Source organism: Diabrotica virgifera, chromosome 1 (assembly GCF_917563875.1).
Source record: "Diabrotica virgifera virgifera chromosome 1, PGI_DIABVI_V3a".
Lineage (NCBI taxonomy): Eukaryota > Metazoa > Arthropoda > Insecta > Coleoptera > Chrysomelidae > Diabrotica > Diabrotica virgifera.
The window spans coordinates 123,115,119-123,132,846 of record NC_065443.1 but is presented as its reverse complement, the minus strand read 5'-3'; the positions used below and the strand labels follow the sequence as shown (position 1 = coordinate 123,132,846).

The 17,728-nt window shown below is 33.9% G+C and overlaps 1 protein-coding gene across 1 annotated transcript in view; it reads left to right on the top strand.

Annotated features, from left to right (window-relative positions):
- The window catches only part of LOC114333767 (xaa-Pro aminopeptidase ApepP), a 29,133-nt gene extending 15,555 nt beyond the window's left edge, over positions 1 to 13,578 (top strand). Inside the window, exons 2-4 of the mRNA XM_028283760.2 lie at positions 4,664 to 5,192; positions 10,197 to 10,732; positions 13,040 to 13,578. Coding sequence (XP_028139561.2) covers positions 4,664 to 5,192; positions 10,197 to 10,732; positions 13,040 to 13,515 — 1,541 coding nt within the window. The 3' untranslated portion in view covers positions 13,516 to 13,578. The remainder of the gene's footprint in view (positions 1 to 4,663; positions 5,193 to 10,196; positions 10,733 to 13,039) is intronic.
- The last annotated feature ends 4,150 nt before the right edge of the window (positions 13,579 to 17,728 follow it).

The window sequence follows — 17,728 nt, the reverse complement described above, 5'->3', positions numbered from 1 at the left end:
GTTGATTTAAGTTACATCTTACATTACTACATACTTTAAAAAGAAGAATCTGCTTTAGAGCGATAAAATTGATAAACTACAAAACTTTTTACAGCGTTTTCAATATACGCGTTCTTTTTCACTTTCTCTGCCGGCCAAAATAACCCCGGACATGGCCCACTTGTTCCTGATTTGTGAACCAGAATACATTCAGTCTCTTCCTCATACCTGCGTATTAGGACTCTACGATAGTATGAGAAAACAACTGTAAACATGAAAATCCCTAAATAGGGACTCCTTTTTTCGCCTTATGACCACGTTTTCAGCATTTGGAATCACTGTGCGCCATGACATTGCGCCATCTACACCATCGGTAATATTTATGTTCGATAGATAGCAGTGCCTTCTGCTTCAATCGCGTCACACAGAACTTTATCCTAACAGCGTTGCCATATCAATTACTTTGTACAACAAAATGTTTTAATGTTAGTAGATAATATAAGCCTACTACTATAACGTCTATTTATAACGCATCAACGTGACCTTCTGAAATTAATTTAACTACTTTTGTTGAAATATTTTCAGTCCCCTTGGCCGTATTAGATTTTGATATATTTAGGGCCGGTACTTTCTGTTTCGATTAAACCCTAGTTGGCAATTGGCATTTTAATGTTTTTAAGTGCCATAAAGTTGTCTTTTTTTATCTGCATTTTTTCATGTATCTCTGAAGCTTTTGAATTGGAATTGGAGCATAGTCTTCATTTGTCAAATAGTGTTTCTAATAATACCATCCATGGTATTTCTCTTTTGTCGCACTTTTATGTTTATTAAAGATTTTAATTGAAATTATTACTTTATCTTTAAAATTTTCATTGTCCATTACTTTTTGCATTTGTGGTGAGCTAAATTTAAGGGAAAACAATTGGACGATATGTAAATAGATATGGAGTAAGAGCAGTAAATAACCACTTCTAAAATTAATTGAGGAGAGGTTAAAAATATTTTCACCTTCATATTAAAAATAAAAAAGGATCAATATACAAGGAATAATAGGTAACAATCAATTTTAAAAATCTTACATCTATATTGATTTCTTTTCTGTACGAAAACAACAGAAATAAATAAGACAAAAGAAAAATGTGTTGTCACTTAATAATAGGTATGTTAAATAAACGTATTGATTAGTCTGATGGAAGTAGAACTTAAAACTGTTATATGGAGCTAATCTGGATTGGTATAAATTAAATGAGAAAGAAAAAAATCTAATAAACAGTTTCTTTAAGAGCAGGAATATAAAGATTATGGAATATTAGAAAATGAAAACGGCGCGGCAGAATAATCATCGATAAAGAAGTAAAAAGAGGAAACGCGATAACAATATCTGGAACAATTGTTTTATCTGATAAGAAACGAAGAACAGCCAGAAATTGCTATCAAAATAAAAAATATAGTAAAGCAGTGTGGATTGTTTCTGTGTTTGAAAAAGGTTATGGGTTTTTACGAGCTTGTCCGGACGGGTCAGTAAGTGACAATAATATTGTGGAAGTTAAGTGACTGTATTCATCCCGAGAATATACATCTCTAGAGGCAGCCGAATCCATAAAAACATGTAGCTTGTTAAGTGAATGTCCCTAAAGAAAACAATAACTTCTTCTTTAGCCTGGTTGCATCCACTCCTATACAAAGGCCTCCCATGAGTTCTCCACTCTTCTCGGTTTTGTGATATTTGGTACCAGTTTCTCCCCACTTTTGCTTTGAAGTCATCTAGCCATCGTCTTTGTGGTCTTCCTCTGCTACGACTATGCTCGCGTGATCTCCAATGTAAAATGTTTCTCGTCCATCTTTCGTTGTTTTGCCGTGGCACGTGTCCTGTCCTATCCAGCGATGAGGACGTGAATAAACAAAATGCCCGTATCTGGGTTGATGAGCAACCCAAAGAGGTTCAAGAATTGCCAATACATTCAGAAAAAACCACTGCTTGGTGTAGTTTATGAGCCGATGTCATCGTCGGTCCATGTCTTGGACCGGCCAGAATGTTACTGTGAATGGAGACAATTATCGCGCCATGATAATGGACTATTTGGTACCAGAAATTGAAGTTCGTAGTTTAAGTGACATTTGGTTCCAAAAATATGGCGTCAACTGCCATATATCACGTGAAAGCATGGCTTTACTGAGAAAACGGTTCGGTGAGCAATTTATGTCACGCTTCGGACCAGTGACTTGACCGCTTATATCCTGTGACATCACACGTCTAGTCGTTTTCCTCTGGGGCTACCTCAAGTCCAAAGTCTACATGAATAAACCGGCTACGATTGAGGCACTCGAGTCACTGGTCAAATACCAATCGAAAAGCTCGAACGCGTCATCGAGAATTAGACCTTCAGAATGGACCGTCTTAACCGCAGTCACGGTCAACATTTGAAAGAAATTATCTTTAAGAAGTAATTGTAAAGAATGGTTCTCTTTTTTAAAAAGAGGCGTAAGACAGGGTGACACAATATCACCGAAACTTTTCAATCAGGTTCTGGAAGATATCTTTAAAAGATTAGAATGGGAAGAAAAAGGTATAAAAATTTGTGGACAACGCTTGAACCATCTAAGGTACGCCGATGACATCGTATTGATAACCGATAAAAAAGAAGAATTGTTTGAAATGATGAAAGAACTGGACATAGAAGCCGGAAAGATAGGCCTTAATATGAATTACAGCAAGACCAAAATCATAACAAATACAGATGAGGACATCACAATGAGGATCGGACAAGATGAAATAGAACAAGTTCACGATTATATATATCTGGGTCAAATTATAAAACTTAACAAGGAAAACCAAACAGCAAAGATCAAAAGACGAGTTAGACTGGCATGGGCGGCATTTGGAAAACTAAGCTACATCCTTAAAAACAAAAGATATCCACAACATCTTAAGACCAAGGTATACAATCAATGCGTACTCCCTGTTCTCACTTATGGTTCACAAACGTGGACGTTTACAAAAGCAAACATGGACAAGATCATAAAGACGCAAAGAGCAATGGAAAGGCAAATGTTGCACATAAAACTATTGGATAAAAAGAGAAACGAGTGGATAAGAGAGAAAACCAAAGTTAGGGATGTTAGACAAGAAGTTGCAAAGTTGAAATGGAGATTTGCCGGACACACTATAAGACAAAAGGAAGACCGATGGAACAAAATTCTCATAAATTGTAGACCGTGGCAATATAAACGAAGCAGAGGAAGACCACAAATGAGATGGGCAGATGATGTCAAGAAGCACGTTGGCTCTAGGTGGATAACTGTAGCGACAAACAGAGAAGAATGGAAAAGGATTGGGGAGGCCTATGTCCAAAGATGGACCGAAGAAGGCTAATTAGATAGATAGATAGGTTCTCTTTTACGACAATAAAGATTTTTAAATAAAATTCATTTTTCATTGTTTTTTCTTTTTTAAAAAAGTACCTCTAAATGAGTCACCCTTTATATAGTTCTTATATTGTCCTGCTGCTTCATCAAGCACAGGCCAAAAGATCTTCCTTAGGATTTTTCTTTCCCAAACACGTAGTCTCTCTTCGTTATCCTTTGTTGACGTTGATGTAGTGACCTCAGTCATACAGGGTGTCTGCGTAACTTGGAACCACATGGGAAAATCAAAAAAATTTATTATGAAAAGTTATTTGTAATTAAAAACCATATTCAAATATGCAATAACAGCCTTCTACTTGAAAAAAAAATTTCTGAAATTTTCCTAAATTACTGATTCCGAACATCATTTTTATTTATTAGACATGTAATAACTCTTTTATTAATAATTTTAGGAAAAAAGTTATTCTTGATAAAAATCTGTGCATAGTCTAAACCTCAAGATGCAACCATCAGTTATCCAAGTTTTTTAATTTTATACGAGGTGTGTCAAATAATATGAATTTAGAAAGAATTTCTAAATTCTTATTTTTTGACATACCTCGTATACTGTTGACAAAATTTGATATCTGATGATTGTATCTTAGGTTTTAGACTATGCAGAGCACTTTATAAAGAATGACTTTTTTTCGTAAAATTGATATTAAAAAGGTTTCCCATATGGTTCCAAGTTACGCAGACGTATAAACCCAAACAAACAACAACTTAAATAAATCAGAATAATTTTGTAAACATTGTTAATTTTTAATTAAAAAACATGTAAATCGATGATTGTAAAAAAATCGCAAAAATAAAAATAATAAATATATTCGTCGTCTGCGGTCTTATAAATTGTAAAAATTGTAAAAGTCGCAGATGAAGGATGTACCAGAAAGAATTTCCAACAAGAAAAGTTTCAGATTTAAATTATTATTTACCATTTTAATTTTTATTAGAATGGTGTATCTGAGACTTTTCAATTCATCAAAAATAATATTGTTGGGAAGCTATTTACTTGTGGCATCTTATGTAATTTACTATTTTATTTGGGAATAAGCCACAATTTAAGTTTGAAATTAAGTTTATTTGACGTTCCGACTTCCACTTCCATTAATAAATTAATAAAAATAATAACAAATAAATAATAAAATCAGTTTATTCAGTTTTAAAAATATTTATTGTTTTCTACTATAAACTTACAAACAAACCATTAGTAAATAGCTAATTTTTCCATTTGAATAATCAGTTCCTTATTCTCATTGTCACTCATTCTTTTTTTTAGGCGATTGGCTTTCTAAGAACCTAATACAAGGATCCAAAGTAGGTGTCGATCCTAAAGTATATTCGTACAGCAAATTCAACCCTCTCCAATCCAAACTAGAGTCCTCTGGCCACCAACTGGTCCCCATTGCTACGAATCTTATAGAACTGATATGGACCGATAGACCGGCAAGACCTACAAATCCTGTAAAGCCTCTTGCGAGGAATTATACGGGAAAATCGGTAGCACAAAAACTGAAAGAAGTCAATACTGCCATGAAAGAGAAGCATGCTGAGTATCTAGTACTATCGGCCTTGGATGAAATAGCTTATTTTCTGAACCTTAGAGGCTCTGATATCGAATTCAACCCGGTATTCTTTGCCTATGTCATCATTGGTAACAATAATTTTACAGTATTTTTGAACGATAAACAAAATAGTAGTGCTGTTAAGGAACATTTGGAATCCGAGGTTGAAAATAGTAGCTACAAGATTGAAAACTACGATAATATCGAGAAGAAAATAGAAGAATTGACCAATAAAGTCGAAGGGTATGTATATATAGATAACTAAAAATTTCATTTTCTATGTCACTCAGATTTTCAAATTAGTTGTTCAGATTGTATAGTTCTCCAGGAGGCCGATAAAGCACGTGGCAAATCGAAAATTACTGGACTCTATTTTCAACTGGAATATCTGGGGAAAAGTCAATAGAAAAAATCCATAAGGAAAAATTTTCCTGTAGCTGGCTGTATACCATTAATTACAAAAATTGAAGAAAAAGATCTTCTGTGTAAAATGTATATTAGTTTGAAAACCCCAATAAAGGGCTACATTAAAATACAGAACGTTTTCGCTCTAAAGAGAGCATCATCAGTATTCTAAGCAAGCTCTATATGCTAAGCCATCAAAAATACATGGGTTAAAACCCTTAAAATGCCGACCAAAGGTCTTACATTGGCATTTTATTTATTAAACCCTGGCGATGGGTGAAATTTAAAAGGTATACCTCAAGGCACCATATGACTATACCACAAGCATGTGGGTGGTTGAGTTGATTTCTCTGTCTTCACAAAGAGAAAGGTAACGATTTCAACCAAATTTGGTATATAGGTTCTTTTTTTGATGTATAAGATCGAGGTCTTGAACCGGAAGAATCGGTTTACCAGAAGTTGTGTTTTTCCTGGTTTTTATGTAAAAATATGTTGTTTTTTTTTTTTCAATTCTTTCACCCTGTCTGTATTAATTTTTCAAAAAGTTAATACTGCCATTGAAAAGAGCGTAAAAATATTTTTTAGGAATTATTTTTATCTTTTTAGTTATGATAATTATCATTTAATAAATGCAAAACGTATCTTCACATGTACCTATATGCGGCAGATTCGTGCAAATATTATAAAAATTATTGTGCATTTAATGGTAGAAGCATATAATTTGGACCACATATACTACACATATAAAGGTTCAAATTTAGATACGAGGCCATCTCAGTTTTTGTTCCTTTTACAAAAATAGCGGGCATTCAGAATGACGACTATACAAGTGTGACTAATAGCACGATAACTTTTGAACGAGACGTCAGATTTCAACCAGATTTGTTATATAGGTTCTTTTTTCGAGGTCTTGAACCGGAAGAATCGGTTTACCAGAATTTGTGTTTTTACTGTTTTTTATGTAAAAATTTGTTGTTTCTTTTTTAATTATTTCACCCTGTATATATAAATTTTTCAAAAAGGTAATACCGCCATTGAAAAGAGTGTAAAAATATTTTTAGGAAATATTTTGAACTTTTCAGCTGTGTTAATTACCATCTAATAAATGCATAACGTATGTTCACATGTACCTATGGGCGGCAGATTCATTTTGAATGCCCGCCATTTTTATAAAACTAATAATATTCTGAGATGGCCTCATATCTAAATTTGAATCTTTGTATGTGTAGTATGTGTGGTCCAAATTATATGCTTCTACCATTAAATGCACAATAATTCTTATATTATTATTTGCACGAATCTGCCGCACATAGGTACCTACATGTGAAGATACGTTATGCATTTATTACATTAATATAGGTAACTGAAGAGTTCAAAATATTTCATAAAAAATATTTTTACGCTCTTTTCAAAGCCGGTATTACCTTTTTGAAAAATTAATATATACAGGGTGAAAGAATTGAAAAAATAAACAACATATTTTTACAAAAAAATCAGGAAAAACACAACTTGTGGTAAACCGATTCTTCCGGTTCAAGAGCTCGATCTTATACATCAAAAAAAGAACCTATATAACAAATTTGGTTGAAATCGGACTATTCCTTCAAAAGTTATCGTGCTAATTTTAAACCTTTATATGTGTAGTATACGTGGTCCCAATTATATGCTTCTATCAGTAACTGCACAATTCTTATATTTGCACGAATCTGCCGCACTAGATATTTATATTTTTCATCTTTTTTAATTAGTTCTCCATGTATTGTTATTCTTTCTTGACTCTGTTGGAGTTTTGTAATTATCATAAATTGTGTATTTTTTGTGTTAAGGGACAGTCCGATTTCTTCGCCGACTTCTACCACCCTGTCAACCATTTGTTGTAAATCCTCAAGACATTCCGCTAAGAAAATAGTGTCGTTAGCAAATGTCTTAAATTTTCCTTTTTAAGTAATTCGATAAGGCGGTTATACAAGAAACACAGAAGTATATACTGACTAATTAACATACATTCATCTTTGCACAAGTACATTTACAGCGAACAGGGTTTCCCTCGTTCCCAGTGCATTCAGGGGCGTCATAATTTTGATTGGGGGGAGGGGCAAGCATTATATATACAATACATTATACAATACTATAGTAATAAAATTAATGTAGTTTTTGTAAATTTCAGTCATTTTCATGGTCGGGTGGGGGGAGGGGGCAAATGCTCCCCCCCCCCCCCGACCCTGTCAAATGACGCCTCTGAATGCATTTCTAAATCCAAATTGTGTCACAAGCTTGCTCAAGTTTGTTGTGTATTCTCCAGTGTATAATTTTTAAAAATATTTTAAGCGTATTATTCCTTAAACTTATTATCCGGTGGTATTCGCGGTGTGCAAGTACTTGTAAGGGAAACGAGAAACGACCGTGCGCGACTCGCGGAGAAATATTACAACTATCTTAAATAATTCATATTGTCAATTGAAATTGTCAAATTGACGTAAATTTCATACCTTCTGTCATCAAAGGTAAATTTAATTAATTGTATTTTGCTTGCAGTACTGCATTTTAATAACTAATTTTATTTACTTACAATTGTTTACGTTTTCTGTACATAACCTGAATCTTTTATTTTTTCTTCTTATTATTTTTTTGGATTATAGCCTTGACAATTATCCAGTAACCAGGACTAATATAATTGACCAATATAATTAAAAGTGCGAACAAAAGTACAGAGCGTAGAAATAGGGGTCGCTTTGCCGAACTTGCACGGTCCCAATGTGAAACAATTGTGCATTTAATGATAGGATCATATAATTTGGACCACATATACTAGACATAAAAAGGTTCAAATTTAGATATGAGGTCATGTCAGATTTTTCTTTTTACAAAAATGGCGGGCATTCAAAATGACGACTATACAATGTACATATGTCATATGTGACTAAGAGCACGATAACTTTTGAACGAGACATCCGATTTCAACCAAATTTGGTATATAGGTTCTTTTTTCATGTATAAGATCGATGTCTTGAACCGGAAGAATCTGTTTACCCAAAAGCTGTGTTTTTTCTGGTTTTTATGTAAAAATATGTTGTTGTTTTTTTCAATTCTTTCACCTTGTATATATTAATTTTTCAAAAAGTTAATACCGCCATTGAAAAGAGCGTAAAAATATTTCTTAGGAAATATTTTAAACTTTTTAGTTTTGTTAATTACCATTTATTAAATGCATAACGTATCTTCACATGTACCTATCTGTGGCAGATTCGTGCAAATATTATAAGAATTATTGTGAATTTAACGGTAAAAGCATATAATTTGGACCACATATACTACACATATCAAGGTTCAAAATTAAATATAAGGCCATCTCAGATTTTGCCTTTTACAAAAATGCCAGTCTTTCAAAATGGCGACTATACTTGTGTGACTAATAGCACGATAACTTTTGAACGAAAAGTCCGATTTCAGCTAAATTTGGCATCGAGGTTCTTTTTTTGATGAATAAGATGAGTTCTTGAACTGGAAGAATCGGTTTACCAGAAGTTGTGTTTTTCCTGTTTTTTTTTTTATATAAAAATATGTTTTTTTTTCAATTCTTTCACCCTGTATGTATTAATTTTTCAAAAAGGTAATACCGCCATTGAAAAGAGTGTAAAAATAGTTTTTAGGAAATATTTTGAACTTTTAATTTATGTTTATTACCTTTTAATAAATGCAGAACGTATCTTCACATGTACCTATGTGCGGCAGATTTATTTTGAATGCCCGCCATTTTGTAAAAGACAAAATCTAAGATGGCCTCATACCTAAATTTGAATCGTTGTATGTGTAGTGTGTGTGGTCCTAATATGTTTCTACCATTAAATGCACAATAATTCTTATATTATTGCACGAATCTGCCGCCCATAAGTTCATAGGTACCTGTGAAGATACGTTATGCATTTATTATTGGTAATTAACATAACTAAAGAGTTCAAAATATTTCCTAAAAAATATTTTTACGTTCTTTTCAATGGCGGTATTAACTTTTTTAAAAATTAATATATACAGGGTGAAGGAATTGAAAGAAAGACAACATATTTTTACATAAAAACCAGAAAAAACACAGCTTTTGGGTAAACAGATTCTTCCGGTTCAAGACATCGATCTTATACATGAAAAAAGAACCCATATACCAAATTTGGTTAAAGTCGGACTTTTCGCTCAAAAGTTATCGTGCTATTCGTCACATATGTATTGTCGCCATTTTGCATGCCCGCCATTTTTCTAATAGGTAAAATCTGAGATGGCCTCATATCTAATTTTGAACTTTTATATGTGTAGTATATGTAGTCCAAATTATATGCTTCTATCATTAAATGCACAATTCTTATAATATTTGCACGAATCTGTCGCACTAGTATTGGCATTCTTTTGCATTTGTTTTTTTGGCAGTGTTCAAAATATATACAGAAAATTTAATTGATTATTAAAAATAGTAAAAAAATGAACTAAGGTAAAAAAATCCAAAAAAAAGAAAATGATGATAAAACGCATACAATTCATAGTTTGTTCATAATATTGAAATGAATAAAAAAGACGCTTTTTTACTTAAATGTTAATAAAAAACCATGACGCAATAAAAAATTCGATACTCACGAGATGGTAGGCCTTTTTTTGACGTCCCCCAGATATTCGAGCTGAAAAATAGTGCACAGTAATTTTTGGATTTTTAAATTCTTCTTTTCCTGGAGTACAGGTAGTTCAGTCGGATACGCACGTCATATTTTGTGCATAACGTGTCATGTAATCAGTAGTCAAAAATAAATAACATTTTATTTTCAAATTTAATCCTAATCGTTAAATTTACTCTATTTTTAGATATATATGGTTTTCGGAGCACTCCAGCTTTGCTCTGACAGATCTTGTCCCCAAGAAACACCGATTGCTGACCGATATAACACCTGTTTGCTTGATGAAAGGCGTCAAAAACGAAAATGAGATCCAAGGCATGCGCAACTGCCACATTAGAGATGCTGCTGCTCTGTGCTGCTACTTCGCCTGGTTAGAAGCCAACGTAAAATCAGAAAAGATCACCGAAATATCTGGCTCAGACAAACTTTTAGAGTTCAGAAAGATGCAGAAGGACTTCGTCGGGCCGAGTTTTGCGACCATAAGTTCTGTAGGTCCACATGGAGCTATTATTCATTACAAACCTAGTCATGATACAGACGCACAGATTACTGCAGATCAGGTATACCTCTGCGACTCAGGTGGCCAGTATCTCGATGGTACCACTGATGTAACGAGAACACTGCATTTTGGAACGCCGACCCCTTTTGAGAAAGAGTGCTATACGAGGGTTCTTAAAGGGCAACTTAAGTTGGGTTCTCGCATATTTCCGTCCAAAATTAAAGGTAATTTATTTACAGTTTTTTACAGATATATGTATATTTTTCATCTAGTTTGTTGACACACTCGGGAAGTTTTTAGATCTCCATGACTTCTCGGTTGTTTTCCAGTTTAAAAGTAATGGGAATTATAGTTTAGGAACGTTAACCTTTATTAGATATTTCTTAGAGTTAGACAAGGATGTGTTCTGTCACCCGTGCTATTTAATCTTTACTCCAAGTTTCTATTTAAAGAGGCACTGGGGGATTCCAAGGATGGAGTCAAGGTGAATGACGTAAATATCAACAGGATCAGATACGCCAATGGTACGGTGTCGATTGCGGATTCCCACTTAGGTCTACAACCACTCACCGACAGGACCAACTCAGTCTGATGACAGAAATCCATGAAAGAAAACCAAAGTGATGTCAATCCGAAAAAACCAAAATGTACCTCAACCTTGTACTATAAACGGGCACATTTTAGAAGAGATCAATAGATTTAAGTACCTGGGATGTTGGATCGATAGTAGCCTAAATCCTGATCTAAAAATAATATCGAGATTAGAACCCCAAGTAGCACCGAACGGGTTTATTAAGTCTTTTAAGGATGCTTTAAAACTGTAGAATAAAACTAAAATTAAAAAAAAATTGGTTTTTAAGTAAACCTTAAGGTTGCAATAAAACCGCTTTCCGCATACTTTCCGCATAAAAGGGCCCACTTTGAAAGAGGTCAATAAAACCAAAAATAAAAACCTTCTTAAAACTTTGTTTTCTTAAGCAACTGGTTTTAAAGCTGCTGTGAAGGTGCTTTTAAAACCATGTTAAAAGACACCTTAGTGCAGGTAGTTTTATAGCAAACTTAAAAAGGTTTCTTAAATGTAGACTTTTAAAGACAATTTACCATATTAAATGTTTCTTTAAACCCATATACTCCATATAGGCTAACAAATTTTTACATGTGGTATGATAGGTAGATACGTATTTGTAACCATAAAATAATAAAAAGTACTTGGTTATTTCGGACTACTGTCAATATAGAAAAACGCCTGCGCACCCAACTTTATTGATAATGTTAACAAAAATAAGTCTAAATAACTCACACGCCCAAAAATTTCTGACTTTTGGCGATTAAAAAATAAAAATAAATAAAAAAAATTAAATCCGAAAGATATTAATTTGAAAGAAAAATAATTTTATCTACAATTTTAATGTTAAAATAAATCGAATTTATGTCTTTAAGTCGCTTATTTATAATTTTTGTGTTAGCCTTATACTATAATCTATCATGGCTTTCAGCATCCCCAGAAAGCAATATGGCCGAAATCCAGATAAAACTATTTAGTCTATCGACAGAGAATTGTTAAGATCAAATGGTTTTATTTTATACCTTTCCAAGAGCATATATTATACATAAAAGCAAGGTTGCCTTGGAATTAAAACCGTTTAGTTTTAATGCTGCTGTCAATAATGCCACTGTGTTTTAATGTGAATCTAACCTAAAATCGAGGCGTCGTAGTGCTGTGTGTGTTGTATTTTTGTTCTAAAACGACCAGTTTGTTTATATTTTAAGTACTTGCGACTTATTTCTTCCATACTAACTGTACTTCCACTTTTTACAACACACTACACCATTGTTTCGCTCTAAAACAAATGGGCGACCATTCTGGACATGAAAGAAGAGGGGATTAGTTTAGTTTTATTGTTTCTAACAAGAAGCATAGTTTAGTCTTTACGATAACCAAATTGAATCAGTTAAGAGCGTTTGGTTTTAATATACATAGTCTACTAAATGCTTTACAGAAAACAACTTCAAAGAAAACTAAAAAGATAGTTTTAAGGCATATGTTTTACTGACATAATAGTCTTGAGATCAAGTAGTTTTAATAATAGGTTTTATTAGTCATATTAGGAGAATATTTAAAACTGAAATAAAACTAAAAGGTCACTAACTAGAATCTAATAAAACCAAACAGTCCGGAAGTTCTTCATAAAACTGATTAGTTTTAAAGTGAACTGAGAATAAACCATTTTAAAACTACAATAAGACAAATTATCTATTAAGATTAATTATTTGATACTCTTATTAGATACTTTAAAACCAGTGACAAATGCTTAACAGTTTTAAAGTTTTGGCAGTACATCTACAAGGTAACTTTAAAACCATTATCTTCTTATTTACCACAATAAAACCTTTATAAACTTTAAATAAAACTAAAATGTTTTTATCGTGCTACTTGGGATGTTCTTCAATTCACCACTACAATGCAATATTTTACATATTCGCCAATAACTTAAATAGAGTTTTTTTGATATTGTACTTTTATTTTAAAGGTAACTGCTTGGATACGTTCGCACGTGAATACCTTTGGCAAGTAGGTCTGGACTACGGTCATGGAACAGGTCACGGGATCGGTTCTTATCTGAATGTGCACGAAGGACCAATGGGTATCTCATGGCGACCCATTCCTGAAGACCCCGGTCTAGAACCAGGTATGTTCATATCCAATGAACCGGGATTCTATAAAGACGGTGAATTTGGCCTTAGAATCGAAGATATAGTCCAGGTAGTTGAAGCGAGGCCTCCCCATAACTTCAATAATAGAGGATATTTGACTTTTGAAACTATTACTTTAATGCCGAAGAGCAATAACCTTATTTTAGTAGAAATGTTAACTGATGAGGAACTTAAACAACTTAACGATTATCACAAGCAATGTCTGGAAGTTGTGGGAGCAGTTTTGGACAAACAAGGCCAGATTCAAGCTAAGGAATGGTTGGTTAGAGAAACAAAACCTTTAACTAGATAGAATATGTATATTTTTATTCAAACTAAATTTTGTTATGAGAATTTAATAAATGCATTTAATTTTTGAAGTCTCTCTTCTTTCAATTTCCTGGTAGGGGAACCCGCGGTGGAACGGGGTACCTAAGTTTGATAGTACTTTGTTAGATATTTAATAAAACTACACCATCATTTGACAAATCTTATGTTTATTTATTTATTTCTTTACAAGGAAAATATAGCTAAAGTTATAAAAAACAAACGTTTCTGAGAAAAATGTGCATTACAAAAATAAAGTGCAGCATGTGCTGGTTTAGATAGTGACGATGATGAAAGCGTTCTCGTCTGTGAACTTTGCCAATGATATTAGCTATAGTATGAGGCACCCCATTGTACCCCACCCCGCTTTCATCATCGTCACTATCTAAACCAGCACATGCCAGATGTGCCCATTTCTTACAAATGGTACAAGAACACCAGCCTTCATTGGACTTAGAGTAGTAATCATGGCAATACAAGCAGGCCGTATCTTCTTCTTCTGCGCTATCTTCGGATTCAGTTTCAGATATTTTTTGTTTCTTTGCCTTAGTTTTAACCTGTTTGTTCTTATTTTCTTTCCTTTTTCGTTGAGTTTCAATTTCTCTGGGTTTGTTTGCATCATTTTGAAACATTAATCTCTGTTTAATTTTTTTCTGTTTAGCTACCTTTATAGCTTGCATCTTTTTTGAAGATTCTTCCAGTTCAACCTTGTAAGGTGAGGCGGTAAGGACAGAGTAGTCTTTCCACGCTTTTTTACAGCTCTTTTTGTTCCGGCTTTAACTTTTGGCAACGGAATTAGTCTCTTGGTGACGTGACTGAAAAATGTGTGTCGGCATTAGTACGAAGAGCGGAATCGGGCATCCAAGAACATCCGGGTTTAGGGACATTCACTGGTGCGGGAACATTTTCGTCAATTGTCGGTACGGATGGATTATTTTTGACAGGATTATCAACTACGGGTGTGGGATGAACATAGGGTGAGGAGAAATGCTTCTGTACTGGTGTAGTTGGCGTTGAGTCAGTTGTCTCTGGCATAGCCGGCGATGTTTCCTGGATTGTACTGCCAACAGGATTTTCCAAGGGAACATCTGTTGTTGCTGATGGTAGAAAGTCATCATCGGTGAATTTATTCATATTGGATGGCCAGATACCAGATTTTTCAAAGCCATTAATGGCAGTTCTCATATTTGCTGCATTTAAGAAAGCCTGGCCAAAAAGTGTTGATATGTCGAAAAGCTGAAGCACAATATTAACACACCATCGTCACGTGCTAGATCTATTGCGGCCAAGTTCTTTGTGTGTGACGTATGCCTGTCACGAAGTAACAGAACTGGGTGTTCTTTCGTCGCTTTAGAAAACAGAATGAACTGTTGTAGCCATTTTACGAAAATCTCTGCAGTTATCCAACCAGAGTCGCTAACTTCAGCCCAGCCTCCTGGTGGGAGACTTGTTTCAAATTCACGTTGTTTATTTTTTCGCGGAAATGTTAACATTGGGGGCATGTAACATCCGGCAGCTGAGCAATATATTTCGGCTGTGACAGTGGTGCCTCTTTCAGCAGAACTTAAGACACCTACTTGACGTCCTCTAACAGCTATTATTTCCGAAAACTGCTTGGGAACCACGCTAATACCGGTTTCATCACAGTTGAAAATTCTAGTGGCATCTAATTCGTGCTTGTCCAGAATTTCATTAAGCAGATTAAAAAAATTAAATACTGCTACTCTTGAATCCCATAGCCCGTGCTCCAGAAGTTGCTTCGGGTTTTCTTAAGCTTAAATCAGGGTGACGTTTGAAAAAACCTTTACACCAGTCTTGCCTCCTGCCATTTCCGATGTTCTGTTGAAATTAAACTTGCAGTTATTCTTTTCTGCTAGCTGGTATGCTAGTCGGCGAAACTCTTTCATAGTCATGCCGAACAGTTGTTTTTGCATATCTCAGATAAACGACAAGCTCAAGCTCTTGCTGAATAGTGAATCAGTTTTATACTTTCCTGACGTTTTATCAATGACATCGTCTGGATTCTCCCGTCTTTTCTGAACATATCGCTCCAGCGTTGATGATGGGACACCAAACCGATTAGACGCAGCCACATATCCCATTTGTCCACGGATAACCGCATCTACAGCTTGCTTCATAATATCGGTAGACCACGACTGCCGGGTGGTTTTCTTTTTGTAGTTCCGTACCATCTGCGATCAATAAAAAATATAATCAATACGAGAATTTCAAACGAGAAAAACGAGAAGAAAAATATTTATCAATACTAAATATAATCGGGGGCGGAATGGGGTATACCCCATTGTGACCCAGACAACCGTTCCCAGAAACATTAATGTTATAATTGGTCACGGTTATTAGACTAATAACCGTGATTAGTAATGTCTAAGAACCGTGATAATTGGTTATGTTTATTGGACGCGAGTCATTACTACAGTTTAGAGAGCTAAAAGTATTAGTCCGTTCTTTAACGGTAAAATATTGCAAAATCTCTAAATTTTAAAGAACCGCTTGGATTGACATGAAATTTGGCATACACATAGCTAACAAGTCAAAGAAAAAAAGTGATATTGTGCCGATATGTGCTTTTGCCCTGGGGGTGGTTTTCACCCCCTTTTGGGAGTGAAAAAATATTCGTCCAAAGAAAGTCAGGAAATGGTTAAACTGGCTAATTTTAAGTAACTTTTGTTCTATAGAGTTTTTTCACTAAGTCAATACTTTTCGAGTTATTTGGCAGTGAATATGTTCATTTTTTCAACAAAATAACCACGCTTTTAGACGGTTTTTCGCAAATCACTCAAATATTAAGTATTTTGTCGAAAAAACATTCTGAACAAAAATATAGCCTGTAAAAAATTTAAAAAAATGGTGTATATATCACGTCTCTACACCTAGTAGAAGCAGGAGTTATAGCTAATGAAAAATAGGTTCATATTCGTCAAATTCCAAATGGAATACTTTAACCAGAAATAACCAAAAATGAAGCACATTTCGGGGAAAAATCATTACAACTTATTTAAAGTGTTTAAAAAAAGCTTCATTTTTGCTTTATAAAAAAATTTCTAGCATCAAAATTAAACAAGTTACGCTCAAAATAAAGTAAGTCCCTTTTGGTTTTGGTAAAAAAATCGAGAAAATCACCCCCTAATTAGTATCTTAAATGAACTTAATCGTTACGACTTCAGAAGTTTATTGACTCGTGTATATATTGTTTATATGATCTGTAAGTTTCATCGGTTCAAAGTCCTTATTATTGAAAGGGCTGTAGTTAAAAGGGGTTGAACGAGTCACTGATCACTAATGTATGCAAATTTTTAAGTTATTTTGAAAAAAGCATATTTTTCAAAATTAAAATTTAAAAAAATTTTATTTGAAACCAAATTTTTTCAAAAATAAGCACTTTGAATCGATAAAACTTACAGATCATATAAAGACAACATAAGTAAAATAATTTGTGGAGCGGCAACGATTAATTTCATTTAAGTTGCTAATTAGGGGGTGGTCTTCCCGATTTGTTTTTTGCAAAACCAAAAGGGACCAACTTTGTTTTGAGCGTAACTTGCTTAAATTTAATGCTAGAAACTTTTTGTAAAAACAGAAATAAAGCTTTTTTTAAACACTTTAAAAAAGTTATAATGGGTTTTCCCCAAAAAGTGCTTAATTTTTTGGATATATCACGTCGAAATATTCTATTTGAAATTTGGTGAATATGAATCTATTTTTCATTGGCTATAACTCTGGTTCTACGAGATCCAGAGACCTAATGTATACACCATTTTTTTTACTTTTTTATAAGCTATATTTTTGCTAAGAACGTTTTTTTCGACAAAATACTTACTTTTTTAGTTATTTGCGAAAAACCGTCTAAAAATGTGGTTATTTTGTTGAAAAATGAACATATTCACTCGCAAATAACTCGAAAAGTGTTGACTTGGCGAAAAAGCTCTAAGAACAAAAGTTACTTAAAATTAGTCAGTTTACCCATTTCCGGACTTATTTTGGACATATATTTTTTCACCCCCGGGAGGGGGTGAAAGTCACCCCCAGGGCAAAAGCACACATCGGCACAATATCACTTTTTTTCTTTGACATGTCTATACCTCGTCCAATTTACTTACCGTTGCACGTCATCCGTGCCATAGCCTGTGACACGATACCAACACGAAATATTTAGGCGGTGGGTGTGTTCTTTTTTAGAA